This window comes from Sarcophilus harrisii, chromosome 1, assembly GCF_902635505.1.
Source record: "Sarcophilus harrisii chromosome 1, mSarHar1.11, whole genome shotgun sequence".
In the NCBI taxonomy this organism is placed as follows: domain Eukaryota; kingdom Metazoa; phylum Chordata; class Mammalia; order Dasyuromorphia; family Dasyuridae; genus Sarcophilus; species Sarcophilus harrisii.
The window spans coordinates 712,514,999-712,530,487 of NC_045426.1; the positions used below are offsets into that span (position 1 = coordinate 712,514,999).

At 67.6% G+C, this 15,489-nt stretch overlaps 2 protein-coding genes across 2 annotated transcripts; both read left to right on the forward strand.

The window, feature by feature from the left end:
* The first annotated feature begins 3,138 nt into the window (after positions 1-3,138).
* Positions 3,139-9,070, forward strand: LOC105749677 (basic proline-rich protein-like). Its single transcript, XM_031949081.1, has 9 exons — positions 3,139-3,854; positions 4,219-4,413; positions 4,958-5,327; positions 5,543-5,764; positions 5,866-6,593; positions 7,181-7,288; positions 8,014-8,178; positions 8,516-8,670; positions 8,973-9,070. The coding sequence occupies exons 1-9, from the start codon at positions 3,139-3,141 to the stop codon at positions 9,068-9,070; spliced, it is 2,757 nt and encodes a 918-aa protein (XP_031804941.1).
* A 73-nt stretch (positions 9,071-9,143) lies between these two features.
* Positions 9,144-12,521, forward strand: LOC116420900 (basic salivary proline-rich protein 2-like). The gene is made up of 5 exons (XM_031949092.1): positions 9,144-9,374; positions 9,713-9,770; positions 10,138-10,257; positions 10,671-10,948; positions 12,099-12,521. The coding sequence occupies exons 1-5, from the start codon at positions 9,144-9,146 to the stop codon at positions 12,519-12,521; spliced, it is 1,110 nt and encodes a 369-aa protein (XP_031804952.1).
* The last annotated feature ends 2,968 nt before the right edge of the window (positions 12,522-15,489 follow it).

The following is a 15,489-nucleotide window of genomic DNA, read 5'->3' on the forward strand; positions in this document are numbered from 1 at the left end:
CGGGGCAGGCCCGGCCCGTGTGAGGAACAAAAGGCAAATGGGCGGCTGGCAAGCTGGGCCCCCTCCCCCGTGGCCCTTCCCATGCTGCCCGGGCCAGAGGTGAGGGAGGAGGCCCCGGCCCTGCCCCTCCCCCGGGGCCTCAGGAATGTGGCCAGACCCGGGTGCTGGGGCCAGAGGGCCCGGCTGCCAGCTGTCCCCGCAGCCCCCTCCCCCGCAGGCCCCGATGCTCCCGGCCCAGCCAGACCAGCTCCGTGGGTTCAGAGGCCCGAGGACTTCCTGGGGTCAGCGGGGGCCCGGGAGGCAGAATGGGGCCGGGCGGGCACAGGCCCCGTTTCTGCCCCGAAGCTCGGCTGTGCCCGGGTCCAGGGCCCGTCCTGCCTCCCCGGGGCTTCCTTGTTCCCTCCCAGACTCTAGGCCGGCGCCTCCCACTCCAAAATCACCAACAGCTCCACAAAGACCCACCTCCCGGGCCAGGGGCTGGGGTCTCCCCACAATGTCCCCCAGGCCCAGGGGCCCCTCCCTCGCCCAGCTCCCCCCCGAGGCTCCCAGGCACCCCCGACCGCTCCAGTCCGGCCCCTCCCTCGACTGCACACAAAGGGACTCCGAGGGCCGGGGCCTGGGGAAGGGGCCCCGCGGCCAATCAGGCGCCTCCTCCACAGGAGCCTCTCAAGGCCTTCCCCCACCCCCACGTCCTCCCCAAAACGTGGTGACCACAGTGAGCCCACCCCCAGCCCCCTCCCCCTCCCTCTCTTCCTGGGCCCGGTCGCTCACTGGGGGACAAAAGCGATAGAGGCACTTCCCACCTGGTGCCCGCACTGAAACCCAGCAGGCACCGAGTTTGTGCCAGTCCCGGGCAGTGGGGCCCAGGACACCCAAGGGAGCCCTCTCGCTGCCAATCCCACCTTCAAACACCAAAGCAAGGAGACTGGCCCGGTCCCTTGCCCCCGACACCGCCCCCACCAACTAGGAATGAGGGGGAAGGACCAGTTGGCACCCCCGGTGCCCACTTGACTCAAGAGAATAGCTAGAGCCAGTTCTGGGCAGAGGGCGAAGCCCCCGTGCCCGCCCCGAGTCTCTGCAGACATGGCCCGGAGCTGGCAGCGGGCCCAGACGCCGCTCCTATCGCGGGGATCTCGCGCTCCCTCCCAGCCGAGCACACGCCCGGGATGCCAGTCGGGGGAGAAGCTGCCAAGGCGGCCCCCTCCCCTGAGCCAGGCCCAGCTGCGGCAGGAGCCCCCGATTCTCCTCCTGGGCCGACCGCGGCCCCCTTCCCCGTCACCTCCTACCCCCTCCCTCGTCCACCACCTTGACCCATGGGGGAGCGAGGAGCCGCTTCTCTCCTGCTCACGGGGCCACGCGCCAAAGACAGACAGCGGCGCTCCCCGGCCTCCTGCCCCATCGGGGAAACAAGAAACCGCGGGGGCGGTGGGTAAGGTGAGCCGGGGGGAGCGGGCCACGGTGGCACCTATGCCGAGTACCCGAGGAGCATCCCCAGGGACAGACTCCTCTCCCTCCCAGAGGGCCGCCGCCTCCTCCTCGTGCTCCCCCCCCTTCCTTCCCCCCAGCTTCCCCCACATTCTGGTCCGGCCCGGGTAGGAGGGAACAGAAGGGCATCCCAAGGACTTCCGAGCCCCCCGGGGCCCCCCTCCCTGCCCCACCCCCCCTGGGAGGGCTCCCTCCCTTGCTGTGTCCCACCGTTGGCCTCCCTCCCCCGCAGAATTCCTCATCGGCCCAGGGAGGGCGGGGGCCACGGAGGCTCAGTCCCAGAAGAGGCAGGGGCAGAGGCAGCCCGGGCCGGACCCTGGGGAGGCTCTGAGGGGCCCGGGAAGCTTTAGGCCGACCCAAAAATTCCCCAGGCCTCGTCCCCCCACTGCCCCCTAGGCCCTCCCCCCCCGGCTAAAGAACCAGGCAGGCCCGGGAGGGGGGGTCGTCTGGCCACCCACCCGGGGAGGCGGGTCCCGGCCTTGTCTTTCCATCTGTGGAAGACGGATCCAGAACTGTTTACAGGAGCCCCCAGACCTCCGTGGGGACAAGCTCATCTCCCCAAAGCCCCCAGGGGGCCCCCGGGCTCAAGGGGGCCCCATCTCGTCCCCAAGAATCCCTTTCCCCCAGCCCCCTTAACAAGGAACACGATCTCCCCCTCGTGCCAGGCTGGCCACAAGACCAGTCACTCCAAAGGTACAGGGAGGGGAGACTGAGGCCCCAGGTCACCCAGCGGGGAGGAGGCAGAACCTGCCTTCGAAGCCTCGGTCTCCCCGGGACACGGCGCAGATGGAGGCTGAGGAGCCCCTAGCAATGGCCGGGACTGCTGCCAAAGGTCATTTGTCCAGGTGAATAAGGGGCGGGCTGGAAAGCCCCCGGGTCCCGTCCCGGCACAACCCCCGTCCACCTGCCCCTTGCTGGGAGCCAGGCACCTGAGGCCCGGGCACCTGCTACTGTATGAGGAGCCGCCACAAATCTCACCAGAAACCAGGGCACTCGCGGCCCCGGGTGCCCACACCGTGCCAACCTGGGGGGCCAGGGGGCAGCGCGATCTCCAGACTCCACGCGGCCCCGGCCAGAGCGAGCCCCAAGGAGCTGCCGCAGATTCGCCGGCTGCGCCGTCCCCTGGAGATGAGACGGGAGGAACACGGGATTTTTGGGGCAGTTGGGGGCCCGGGGCAGGGTCGGGGGAGCCAGGGCTGGGCCAAGGCGCTGCCATGGGAACCGTGTCCTCGTCCTCCTTGACCTCCCCCCCGCCCTGGGCCCGTGCCCAGTGCCAGTGTTCATCTGCATGGGCACAGCCCCAGAGCCCAGCCCGGGCCTGGAAGGCGGCCAGCTCCTCCTTGGCGGCCTGCCCAGATCTCCTCCTGGAAAGCATCAGGCTCGCAGAAGGCCCAGGGCTCAGTCTCCAAAGGAGGCTCTCGAAGGGGAGACGCCTCCTCTCCCCTGGCACTTGCCCGGGCCCAGGCACCGTCACCCGGCTCTGGCCACACGGGCACTGCAGGGAGTCCGAGAGCGGGTTAGGGGGGACGGGCTCTGGGCTAGCCACGGAGCTCAGTAATGGGGGGAGAAGATGAGGTGCCCCCCCCGGACAACCAGCCTGCAGGGGTGGGGAGGAATCGCTCAGAGGGGCCGCTTCCCAAGGGCGCCGGCGGCATGCGGCCAGTCCCGCCCTCCCCCGTCACCGGGGACACTCGTCCCCCTCACCCACTCCCCACTCTGGCCCCCAGAGCCCTGCCAGGGCCGGGACTGCGACCGCTCTCGCAGAAGCCCAGCCGGGTACGGGGCCCGAGCGGGGCCGGCCGCGCTCCTCCCCCCGTGCCGAGCCCAGCCTGTGAGGTTCCCCGACTGCTCCGAGGCCGGGACACGTTTGTGCTCAGCCACACACTGGCTCCTGCTCCCAGCCCCCACAGAGCCACAGGCCCCCGGCCTTCCCAAGGAGCCCCAGCTGCTCGCACTCTCCCCAGCAGCCAGTCTGCCGGACGCCCGGCCCAGAGCAGCCCCTCGCACCGAGGCAGGAGAGCGTCTGTGTGGGGCTTCCCCCTCCCCCCCGATGAGGGAACTTGGCTCAACACGTGCACGAGCACCCGAGGACTATGTGCCCTCCCCCACTGCTCCCCATCAGGAGACACAGAGCCTGGGATGGGGGAGCCTCGAGGCCGGGCCACCAGATGGAGGGAGCCAGCCCCCGACAGCAGGAGAGCCAAGGTCCAACAAACCCCGAGATCTCGGCCTCTGGGAGAAGCACCACCAAGCACTGCTGGGAAAACTGGGGAAAGTGCAGCCAACCCGGGCGGAGACCAGCGCCCCCCACCCGGCACCCCCCGAGGGCAGAACGGGTCAGATTCAGGCAGCAAGCAGGGAGAGCGAGGGTGGGCCGGCCTCTCAGATCTCTGCCCAGGGCAGGGACTCGAGGCCACAAACACAGAAGGGACAAGTCTCTAAATAAAAGGTTCTGCCCAGTCAGAAGCCGCGCAGCCAAGTCAGAGAAGGGAACTAGGTAGAAGTGGGGGGGGGGCCGCATCCCCCCACAAAGGGAGCCTCTCTAATGGGGGGAAACCCATCTACAGGAGCGGACGCCGCTCCCACTGACGAGGGCTCAAGTGCCACGAACCACTCTCAGATAAAGAAATTAAAGCCACCGAGTAGTAGAAAACCATGTTGGGAATCGCAGCAGGTGAGAATCGCAGGACAAGTCAACTCCCAAGTTCCCCTTGGCCTCCCAACCTGGCGAAGACGCCCGGGAAAGAGGGCAGAGGCTGGCGGGCGCGTGGGGAGAGCGGGCACTGGGGCACTGCAGGGGGGTCCGGGAGCCCGGGACTATCGGGCTGCAACCCCCCGGCCCCTGCACCGTCCCTATGGGGCTGCATCCCGGAATCCACACAGCAAAGTGCCCGTGGCAGCCCCTCCGGCGGAAGCCGGCAGCAAGTGGTGCCCCTGAGGGGAGGACGGAGCAAGCCCCGGCTTCTGGAGGGCAGGAGGCGAGCGCTTCCGAGCAAGGGCGGCAGGCGGGAAGCCCGGCCGGGAGTGAGGGAGGGAGCAGCAGAACCAGGAGGTCACCGAGCCCGTTACACAAGGAGCAGTGCGGGACCCAGGACCTTCCAAGAGACTAAGGACAGACACGTCCCCCTGGCGGCTCTAAGGGCGCCGTTTCCCCTTCTCTTCCTTTTTTAGCTCCCACTTTTCTCTCTTGTGGCCGGATTTCTCTTGTACAATGTGACGAATAAAGAAACAAGTCTGAGAAAGGCACTTTTTAACCGTTTAAAAGCCACGGATTTAGGGGCCACTGGGGGGCGTCACAGATAGAGCCCCACCCTGAAGTCAGGAGGGCCCAAGTTCAAATCTGGCCTCGGACACAACATTCCTGGCTGTGGGACCCTGGGCAAGTCCCCGAACCCCACCTGCCTTAAAAAAAAAAAAGGGAAAGGAAAGAAAAAAGGGGAGCCCCACACATTCACTTCCCTTTCTTTCCCAGCTCTAGCCAGGGCCAGGCGGCTCCATCTTCCCTGGCCTCAGAGCCTCCCGTGGCTCGCAGCCCCCACCAGGCAGCGCCCGCACCCTGCCCCCGGATGCCCTTCCCAGCTAACCCGGTCCTGGCCTCTCAGTGCCTTACGTGCCCAGGGGACTCCTGCCCCCTCTCCGGGGCCCCCGGACCCAGGGCCCCACATGCCTTCAGCCCACTGGCAGCTCCCAGGAGACAGAAAAGCTCCCCAAGAGCCCCGGAGAAAGGCCGGCAGGGCCAGAAAAGCCAAGCCCGGGGCCCGCAGCTGGCCCAGTTTGCCTCGGACTCCCTGCTGGCTGGCTCCGGGCAGGCTGGGCTGTGGCTCGTGCCTTTGCCTAGCCCAGTACCTGGCACCCAGCGGGCGTTCGATGAATGCTCCTAACTGGGGACGACAAGCAGCCCCCCTCCCTCAAAGGCCTTTTGAGGCCAGTTCCCTGAAGACCCCCAGAAGCCGGCAAGCCTCCGACCTGAGAGCAGGAGGCCCCGTGACCCGCCCAAAGTCTGGCCCCATCTGTGTGGGAAAAGGGCCAGCTGGCCTCTGGGGGGCTCCTGGGAAAGGGCCTCACACGCCCCAGCCCCGGGACTGACCCACCACGTTCCGGGCTGGACAGAGCCGAGCCACGAGCAGAGCTGGGCAAGGCCTGCCCCTGTGCACCACCACCCCCCAGCCAGATTGGGTCGGCCTGGGCCGAGGGGGAGGGCCCACTCCTCAGTCAATCATCAGCCCAGGTGATTCCTGGCTTCTGCCCCTTTGCCCCCACCCAGCAACACCCAGAGCAGGTGGGGGCAGGGCTTGCAAGGCAGAGCTTCATGCAGAGGCCAGACCCAGGTCCAGGTCTTGCTCCCCTCCCCCCGCCCCCTCCAGGCTTCTGCTTCCCTAGATGTGGCTCCTGGCGGCCGATTCTACCCAAAGGTCCAGAAGAACAAGGGCGAGGGGGCTGGTGGGAGCCTGGTCCTGTGCACGAGGGGCCTCCCTCCCGGCAGGCCCAGAATGGGCACGGGCAGCCCCCCACGGACCCCAGAGGCTGTTCCCAGGCTTGCTGCCTTCAGAGGCGCCCCGGGAGGCACAGCGGCCCAAAGGCAGACAAGCCAGCAGGGCCTCCCCCGGTGAGTGGGAGCAGCAGTCCCCTCAGTGCTGCTGCGAGAATGAGGAAGGAAAACCCGAACCGCATCAGTCCCGGCTGGAGAAGGGACACGGCCTCCTGGGGAGCCGGAACCCCTCAGCCCGGACACGGCGGCCGGGAACCAGCCTGCGGCCCCTGGAGAACGGCGCCTCCTGCGGCCAGGCTGTCCAAAGAGCAGGACTCTGGCCCCGGCCCGGCTTCCTCACTGGGAAGGCGAGAACGGTCCCACCGTGTCCCAGGGAGGACGGGGAGGAGCACTCTCTAACCGAGGCCCCAAAGAGATCAAAGAGAAAGGAAACAGATGCCCGGGCAGCTCTTGGCGTGGCTGCCCAACAACCAGGGCGCCAAGAAGGGCACCAACGTTCAGCGCCCCGGGAAGATGGGAAGGAGCCAGGGCCCCAAGACAAACACCTCTGGGAGGCACAAGATCCACCCGCTGACTGGCCATGGCTGCAGAGGGAGTCCCACCAGAATCTTGGGGGGGAGTCTGTTTGGCAACATGTTGGACCTTCCCCACCCCCACAGGGAGAAGAAAAGAGCAAGGAAAAAAGATTTAAAACCATGTTCCGTGCTCCCCGGGGCCCGAGAACACCAGGGGGCCTGAAGGCAGACCCAGCGGCCATGCCCAGACTCTTCTCTCACAACCTGACTAAAGCAGAAACACGGATAATACCGACTGCACACGGCGATCCTATGCAGGCCCGGTCCTAGAGAGGTTTGCCATGTGCCTCCTCAAGAGGGAGGATGGCAGGGAGGCTGAAGGCTGAAAATTACAATAGGAAAATGTGGATTGTTGTGGGAAACACAGTGAAATGGTGAAAAGTCTAAAAAAGGCCCAGCAACACCCCGAAGGACATCCCAGAGTGCGGAGGAACAGAACCTTGGAGCAGGGAGGGACTGGGGGTCTGCACGCACTATCCAGAGAGCCCTGGACCCGACCCCCACATCGAGGCCGACTCGCCACCAAAGACGGACTCGCCACCGTGCTCCCGCACGCACTTGCCGAGCACAAGGCACAGGCAGCCCCATCTCTCTGGCCCCACCCCTTCCCCCTTCCTTTGGGCTGTGGCAGGACCTACTTTCTGGGGTGTCCGGGGGGAGGGGGCGGGTACCGGGCCTCACTTCAAAGCGCCTTCAAGGGCCAAGCAGGGAAGCAGAAGAGATGCAAGAAGGGAGAGCGGTAGGGAGGGAGCACAGAGGGAGCACGGAGGCAGAGGGACAGGAACGATGTGGGGGACACCTCCACCAGAGCTGCCACTGCCTCGAAACCTGAGCCCAGTTTGCTCACTGATCAAACACTCGATCAGTCTCGTCTCCTCCTGGAGGTGCAAGAGGGCTCAGCAAGGATGGGAGGGCTGGGTCACAAGGAGCCGCTGCGAGCCCTGCTGCGCCTCCTGGGAGCCCTGCTGCCCCCTGGGGTTTCCTTCAAGGGAAGGAGCCCAGGGAGGAGGCCAGAGCCAAGGAGGGGAGCATCGCCTGATGAACAGTGATGAGTGACCCGCTGGGAAGGGTGTCCCAAGGTGGTTCCTGCCCTGAACGAGTCCCTTGCCCCATGGCCTCAATCAACCCCGTCCTCCCAGGGATGCTGGGGCCTAAGTCCGGGCACTCCTGCTCTCGGGCTCCTGCCTCTTTCTCCACCTTTTCCACCCCTGCTGGGGCACAAGGCCTGGCCCGGGTACCCACGTACCCCAGAGGCCAGAAGACTGATAGGAAAGGCGGCTATGGGGCCCCTGAGCCAGCTTCTTGTAGCTAAGTGGGGACTTTTTTGCTCAGTTACTTGGAGAGTGACTGGCCTGCCCCGAGCCCCCAAAAGCGCCCCCACCCCTCCCAGGCCAGGAGGCAGCCCCGGGGCCCTGCCCGGGGTCCAGGCACATGGCCACCACCCCTGGGCTTCCCCACTTCCAGAGCCCCTCTGGGCCCGCCTGCCCTGGGCACCCTCTGCAGCAGACACTTCCCCGGGCCCCGTGGACCGCTCCGGGCATTCCCGGCCCCCTCCATCCGTGCCAGCCTGGCTTCCCAGGAAGCGTCCAAGGAAGGCAGCGTGGCTGCTACAGGCCGATTCCCCAGAAAGCCCCTGTCTTAGAGATGGGGCCGCCTCCTGTTCCCAGAAGACGGGCCGGGGAGAGGGGCCGGCTGGGGTCGCATACAGCAAATCCCGGATCCCTCTGGCCGGCCGGGGCCCGAGTAGAACAGGTGCCGGTGCTGGTCAAAGGGAGGCCGGCTTTGCCAGGGCCTCCACTCTCAGATCAAACACAGTGCTCCTGACCCCAAATCCCAGGCGGAGGCGAGATAACCAATGGGCGGCTGTGTAGGGAGCAGTAAAGCTGGCCGCCCCCTGGGAGGGCCCCTCCTCCCTCAGCTATCAGGGAGTGCCTCCCGCCCCTTCTCTGGCTCCTCACCCTTCCAGGAAGGAGACCCAGGCGGCCCAGAACAGCTCCGGGCTGCAGGAGGCAAGTTTGCACAAACCCTTGCACCAGCAGACCCTCCCTGGGGCCCCGGGCTCCCGCGGCACGCAGAGGGGCCCAGGAGGCATCTGGGGGCGACCCTCACGGAGCCGGGCAGGTGGGGGTCCTGGCAGGCAGAGGAGGGAGCAGCCGTCGCCCACGCCCTCCTGCAGGCAGACCCTTCCGCCTCCTGGCAGGCCTCAATCTCCACCCCCCCCACCCCCGCCTGCCTTTGTTTCCCTTCTGGAAAGCAGCCCCAGGCCCCCAGGGACTGGGAGAAAGCCCAGAAGTCGCCCTGCCCCCCTGGTGGGAGGGTGGGCTGCACCCCACGGATCTGGGCAGCAACGGGCCCACACCACCCGGGGAGGCCTCGGCCTCCCCAAAGCGGCCCTGTTCCTTCCTCTTTCTCTGGCTCTACAGGGAAGGGGCCTCCTGCTGGGCCCGAATCTCCTAGGCCCCAGAGAGACGCCTTCAGAGGCCTGAAAACAGCCAACAGGGGCCCCAAAGGCGGCCCCTGAGCCCCCGCATCCCAAAGTTCTCCAGCCAAGTGTCCTCCCCGGGAGTCAGGGAGACCCTGCCGGGGCACCAGCCATGGGGGATTCCTTCCCCCACCATACCCACTCAACAGCAGGGGGAGCACTTTGCCGGGGCAAGCCTGGACGCACCCGGGGGGTCTCCCGAACCCGAGGTGCCCTCCACTCCCCAAGGGGCCCGGCTCCTCCCAGAAGCCTTTTGGGGATCGGCTTCGCCAGTGCCATCTCCCCCGGCCGCTGCGCCTTCCCCCAGGCCCCAGGACTGCGCCCCACACTGGCCAGCTCTATGGCCTGCTGGGCACTTCATAAGTGCCTGTAGAGCATCTGGGGAAGGGAAGAGTCCTGGGGAAATGCAAAGCCCCACTGCCTGGGGGGAGGGGGGGTGGATGATGACCCCCACCCTCTTCTTCACCCACTGGCAGGGCCCGGCCCCCAGAGCCCCTCACTGCCTGGTCCCAGCTCCAGCCCCCGGGGAGGCCTTGGGCCGAGCTGGGGAAGGGGCCGCATCTGCCTTGGCAAGGACAATGTCCCATTTCCTGCCCTTCCCCGGCTGCAGCCCAGGAGAAAGGTCCCTCACTTATCACCTCGGGGCCCTCCGTCCTTCTGTCCTTCCCCCTTTAATCCCAGATAAAGGCCCAGCAGCGGGAACAAATGGGCAGGGAGGCCCCAGAAGCCGCTGGCGGAGGTCAGCCCCCTCCCCGGCCGCCCCACCCCCGGCCCGCGCTCAGCTGAGCCCCAGCTGCCTGCTCCCTGGCCCCCGCCCGGCCCCAGCAGACCCGGCTCGGTGGGGGCTCCGCCCTGGCCAGCCCCCAGGGGCCTCTCCCAGGCCGCCCCCGGCCCCGGGTGGGGGGAGGGGGCCTTATCTCCCAGGCTTCCTCACCATCTGAGCCCGGCAGCCCACCTGGGGGGGGGGGGGGCGCAGTCCGGGGCCCTCTGCGCCCTCCCCCCGGGCGGCCTCGGGGAAACTGGACTTTAGCCCTGGGCCCGCAGGCGCGCGGCGGCCGGGCGGCCCCGCGGGGGGCCTGTCATCTCAGCTGTCCCCCCCACAACAGCTGACTCGGACGCCGGGGGCCGCTGCCCCGAACGGAAACCCGATCCGCAGGGAGCGGCGCGCGGGGATTACGCCGGGCCGGGCCCCCGGCCAAGCCTGGGCCGCCACCTGTCCCCGGCAGGTACCGGGCGCGCGGCGCGGAGCCGCTTTTCAGGAATCGCTCCGGAGTCCCGCAGGCGGCGGCCCCGAGGCTGCCGGGCCCGGCCCCGCCCTCCCGGACCCCCCCTCCCCCCCCCGAGCAGTGCCCGCTGGGCAAACGCGCCCCGGCGGCCCCTGGGGGGGGGCGGGGACCGAGGGGCAGGGGGGCAGGGAGAGGGGGGGCAGAGAGAGGGGGGGGCAGGGGGGCAGGGAGAGGGGGGGGGCAGGGGGGCAGGGAGAGAGGGGGCAGGGAGAGGGGGGCAGGGAGAGAGGGGGGCAGGGGGCAGGGAGAGAGCGAACAGAGCGGAGCCCGAGGCAGGCAGGCAGGCACCGGGGCCAGGGAAGCAGAGAGGGCCCAGCGGGGACGCGGACAAAGCGCCACAGGACCCGCTGCAGGCGCCGGGACCCCAGCAGGCCCTGACAAACCTGGTCAGCCGGAGGCCCTCCGCGCCCTCGCGCCCAGCCCACCCCTGCGAATCAGGCACCCTTTCCAGATGTGCCGGCCCCGGGGAGCAGAAGCCCCGCACCCTGCGCCGCCCCAGGCTGGGGAGCAGGGGGGCCAAGGGCCCCTCCCCGCAGACATCCCGGCCCGGCAAGGGCGGGGCGGGGGCTCCCGGGCTGTCAGGCACAAAGGCCCGGGCGGGGGGCTCCGGCCAGCCCGGGCTCTTTGTGAGGTGGGCACCCCGACCCCTCCCCTCCTCCTCTGCCCGCCCCTCCTCCCGGCGGCTGCCCGCCGCCCGCGGGCGCGAACAAAGCCCGGGCCGGGGGCGCCACGGACCCGGCGGCACCGACCGGCCGAGTCCCGGGCACTGCCCCCCTCCGCGGCGCGCGCGTGGGCCGGGACACACCCCCGGGCCGGGCCCCTCGCGCTAGCCCCCCACGCCGCACTCGCGCGCGCGCCCCCGGCCACACGCCCCGCGGCGCGCCTCCGCCCGCGCGCCCCCGCTCCGCGCGCTCCCGCCCAGGCCCCGTCGCCCCTCTGCATCGGTCCCGCCGGCCGCGCGCGCGGCGGCGGCGGCTCCCTCGCCCGGCCCGGCCCGGCCTGGTCCCGCCGCCTCGGCCACCTCGGCCCCGGCCCGTGCCGCCTCCGCCCGCGCCCCGCGCCCCGCGCCCCGCTCCGCGCCCGCTCACGGCCGCCCGCCCGGCGCCATCTTGGAGGCTGGTGACGTCGGCGCCGCCCGCTTCTCACCCCTGACCCACAGCGCGAGCCGCGAGCCGCCAGCCGCGAGCCGGGAGCCGCGAGCAACCGACCGCAGGCCGGGGCCGGCCGGCAGGATAGAGGGCAGGCTTTGGGAGAGATGGGCCAATGGCCATGGAGGGTCCCGCCCTCGGGTCGGGCCGGTTGCCGTGAGGGGGCGGAGCACTGCCTCGAAGGACGAATTGCCTGAGGGGGGGAGAGATCTAGCCCCGCCCACTCCGGCCCCCTCCTGCACCCCGCCCCTGGGGGGGGAACTTAACTCCGAGCCCGGTCAGGGGCCGAGAGGACCTGGCCGCAGGGGGGGCGGGGTTAAGGGGGGAAAGGGCCAATGAGTCGGAGAGATTACATTAAGTCCCGCCCCCTGGCGCCTATCCAACCCGAGAGCCCTGGGGGAGGGACCTCTTAGAGGCGTGGTCAGGACGCGGGACAAGGCCCTAGGGCGGAGTGCTAAGATGGCGCTCCGCCCCCAATTTCCCCCTCCCCGCCCAATTCACCCGAGTTGGGGGCCCCAGAGCAGAAACCAGAGGTCGAGAGGCGGAGCCTAGCGAGGAGGCGTGGTCATCGCGGGAAGAGGTCATTGGGTGCGGAAACACCTGGGTCCCGCCCTCCACCCGCCCCCAGGCTAGGGAGGCTCCGAGAGCACCCGGGCACGAGGTGGGGGTCCCGCGGAGAGGCTGCGGCCTCAGCACCCCCCCCACAAGTACGCAAACCGGACCCCGAGAGCGCTCTGTGCCCCCCAAAGTGCCCCCCCCGCGCGCGGCCAGCGCCGGGCCCCCACACCCCCGGGGCTCCCCGTCCTCCGCTGTCAGCCGGCGCCCAGCAGCCCCCCCCCCCGTCGGGCCCTCTCCCCGCCGCCACGGCCGGTCCGCAGCAGCGCGCTGCCCACCTCGCCGCCCTCTCCCCGTTCCAGGCTGGAAGCGCGCCTCGCTGGTGCCGGCGTTTGCCGCTGCTGGGGAGCAGGCCGCCCCCGGAGCGAGCGCCCCCCGCCTCCCGCACCGCGCGTCCCGGGGAGCCGGGAGCAGCGTCAGGCCCCCAACCGAACCTTCTAAGCCGCCCGTGACCCAGTGGCCCCCCCTCCCCCCGGGCCTCCCCCCGGGCTGGCCCGCTTCTTACCTGGTTCGGTGCCGGAGGCGGGGCGGGCGCGGCCGGTGCTGCTGTGGCCAGGAAACGGCCGAGAGCCGGACCTAGAGAGGGACAAGCACGGGGGCTGCAGCGCCTCTGCGTGAGGGGCCGCTCCCCACTTCTCCCCGAGCCCAAGGGCGCCCCGGCGGGCGGGGACGGGAGGGTCGCCAAGGGCTTAAAACGGACGCGCGGGCCGGACGTCCAGAACTTGGGCCTCGCCCCGGGCCCGGCCGGGACTGCCCTCCACAGAGCGGGCCTCCGACCGTGTGCCTGGCCTCTGCCCGGAGGAGGCCGCAGCCTCGCAGGGGTCTCCTGGCCCGGGAAGTGCCCCTTTCCTCATTCCCTTAAGCGCGTTTTGAAAGTGTAGGGCCGGGCCGCCGGCGCCTCTCTCCTTGCTCCAAGGACTGCTGCAGCTCCCTGGGACTCCGCTCAAATACAAACCAGAACCCGAGGGGCTCCCAGCCTGTCTCCTCCGGTACCGACCTTTCACACATAGACCAATAAGGCGCATCAGCTCCCACCGCAAGGCCCCGGGCTCTCCGCGCCCCACAGTGAAGTTTCTCCCAAACGAAATCTTAGCCAATCAACGCGCGTTTGTTAAACACCTACTAAGTGCCAGGCTGAGCGCCGGGCAGGGCAAGAAAGGCGAAGGCAGCCCTGGCCCGCACAGCTCATCTCCGATCCTGATCCTAAGCTCCAAATGTAAACAACTGCACACAAGCCAGATAGAGAGGGCTAAGCTGCAGATAAGCCCCGAGGGAAGGCACTGGCATGAAGGGAGGTTGGGAAAGGCTGCTCCCTCCCGGAAGGCAGGATCCAGCCGGACCCGAAGGAAGCCAGCCACAGATGGCCGGCCAGAGCGGTCAAGGCCTGGGGGTGGCCGGAGAGAGTGCCCAGAGCCGAAGCGGGAGGGAGGGCCCGCGGGACCGAACAATCCGGGGGGAAGACAGGGCAAGGTAGGAGGGGACCGGTGTCTAGGACTTAAAAGCCAATGGGAGAATCTTACATCTGGTCCCTTCCCATTTCTGTGGGTTTCCGCCCACAATCCTCCAGGCTTGCTGGGCTCTCTGCCCCCCCCCCCCCAGCCAGACCGAGTGGGGGAGCCTTTCCCTGACCCCCCCAGTCAGGAAGGCCTCGCTCCCAAGTCAGTTTTCCTCTGCGTTGTTAAAAATACCCATCCACACTTACCAGTTGTGTCCCGGAGAGTGCTGGCTCGGTGAGGACAGGAAGTGGCTTTATTGGTATTCCCCAGAAGCAGCACCCAGTAGGTACTTTACAAAGAAAGCATCTCCTAGGCACTTACCTTAGTAAGTAAGTAAGTAAGCACTTTGGCACTGAAGAACAGGGAGGGGCAGGACTTGATCCTCTCAGTCTGAGCCCCAGAGCCGCCCGGCACACCTTGCCATCAGCCCCAGGAAACCCCTCATCTCCACTCACCATCTGCACTGCCCTCTGGCTGGCCCTGCCCTTCTCCCGGTCTGCTTGGCCCCACTTCCCTTGCCCGGCCCTCAAGTAATCAATCATTCAATCAGTGGGTCTCATTCCCTTCTGGGAAATTAGGCCCCCCGGGGCAGGGACGGGCCTTGGTCTTTGTCCCAGCTTGGGCATGTGGTAGGCATTGTAGAAAAGCTCCATTTCTTTAATCATTCCCTGACAATGAGTTAAAGGCTCCTGGCAGTAAAAGCTGTCCTCCTGCAGCCAAGTCAGATAAGGAGGTGGGAGGTCCCAGGTCTCCCGGGAGTGAGACAAGCTCAGGATCCCACTCAGGGCCTCTGGCTGCTGTGCCAGCCCCTGACTCCACGGGAAGCCCCTTCCCCCGTCAGACTGCCAGACGAGGTTAAGGGGGTGCCCGGTTTTCCTCCATCTCTAGAGCCTGTAACCCCCAAGGATAACGATTCTAGATTTGGAGAGGAAGAGGCTCCCAAAGGTGGAGGGATTTGCCTGGAGCCGAGATTCACCCTCGCCTTCCCTTACTACATCCCACAATGCATCCAGTCATTACCCCCCCCCCCCACCGCCATCTTCCCCAAAGTCACATATGGCTCCATCAAATCCAGCATGACCATTGCTCCAGGAGATGTCGGCCCACACTCTGTGCGCTCCCAGAAGCCCGAATCTGGGCGTTTTCCCGGCTGACTCCCCTGTGTGGAATGCTCACCACTCTTATCTCTGCCACCTGGCTTCCATCAAATCTCGGTTACAAAAGCCTTCTCCCCAATCTGCTGCATCTACATGGCTCGGACATGGTTTTTCACATACGGGCTCTCCCTTCGGGCCATGAGGCCCTGGCTTTTGCCTTCCTTTGTGCCCTACGCGTCCCCCAGTATCCCCCGGGGTCTGGCGGGTGCACGGCACCTAGTAGGTGGTTTATGAATGCTTCTTGACCACCCAGGTGAAAACTCCCTTCCCTGGCTACCACTGATGGTAGCTGGCATTTCTATGGCGCCTTCCGTGGGCCAGTCCCTGGGCTGAGTGTTTTACAAAGATAATTTTGCTTGATCTTCACAATGACGCCGAGAGGTATTGTCCCCATTTTACAATTGAGGAAACTGAGGATTAGTTATCTGCCCGAGGTCACCCAGTTGGTGTCCTCCTTGGTCCAGGTCCGGTTCTTTATCCATGGCCATATGAGGCTTCCCTCCACCACTTCCTCAGACTGTTGGCTTCTATGGCAAGGTCAGCTGCTTGAGAGCAGACTCTGCCCCGATTTAGTGGTTGCATCCCCATTACTGCAGGAGCGTAGTCAGTACGTAGTGTCTTTTTGATCCGTTCATTTGTTGCTCCCAGACTCTCAGAACCCCCGAGAAGAGTCGAGAGAGGACGGGGTCCCCTTGGCCAACCCAAGCCTTACGCGAGATCCCAGGCCGGGAATCGGGAAGGTGGGAGCTCAAATGT

What these genes read in the sequence shown, in the direction of transcription:
- LOC105749677 (XM_031949081.1), top strand. Translation starts at nt 3,139, where the DNA reads ATGCGGCCAGTCCCGCCCTCCCCCGTCACCGGGGACACTCGTCCCCCT. An exon ending in AGCAAGCAGGGAGAGCGAGG is followed by an intron (nt 3,855 to 4,218) that starts GTGGGCCGGCCT and finishes AACCTGGCGAAG; the next exon opens with ACGCCCGGGAAAGAGGGCAG. An exon ending in ACAGGCCGATTCCCCAGAAA is followed by an intron (nt 8,179 to 8,515) that starts GCCCCTGTCTTA and finishes TCACCCTTCCAG; the next exon opens with GAAGGAGACCCAGGCGGCCC.
- LOC116420900 (XM_031949092.1), top strand. Translation starts at nt 9,144, where the DNA reads ATGGGGGATTCCTTCCCCCACCATACCCACTCAACAGCAGGGGGAGCA. An exon ending in CCACACTGGCCAGCTCTATG is followed by an intron (nt 9,375 to 9,712) that starts GCCTGCTGGGCA and finishes CTTTAATCCCAG; the next exon opens with ATAAAGGCCCAGCAGCGGGA. An exon ending in CCCAGAAGCCGCTGGCGGAG is followed by an intron (nt 9,771 to 10,137) that starts GTCAGCCCCCTC and finishes CCCCCACAACAG; the next exon opens with CTGACTCGGACGCCGGGGGC.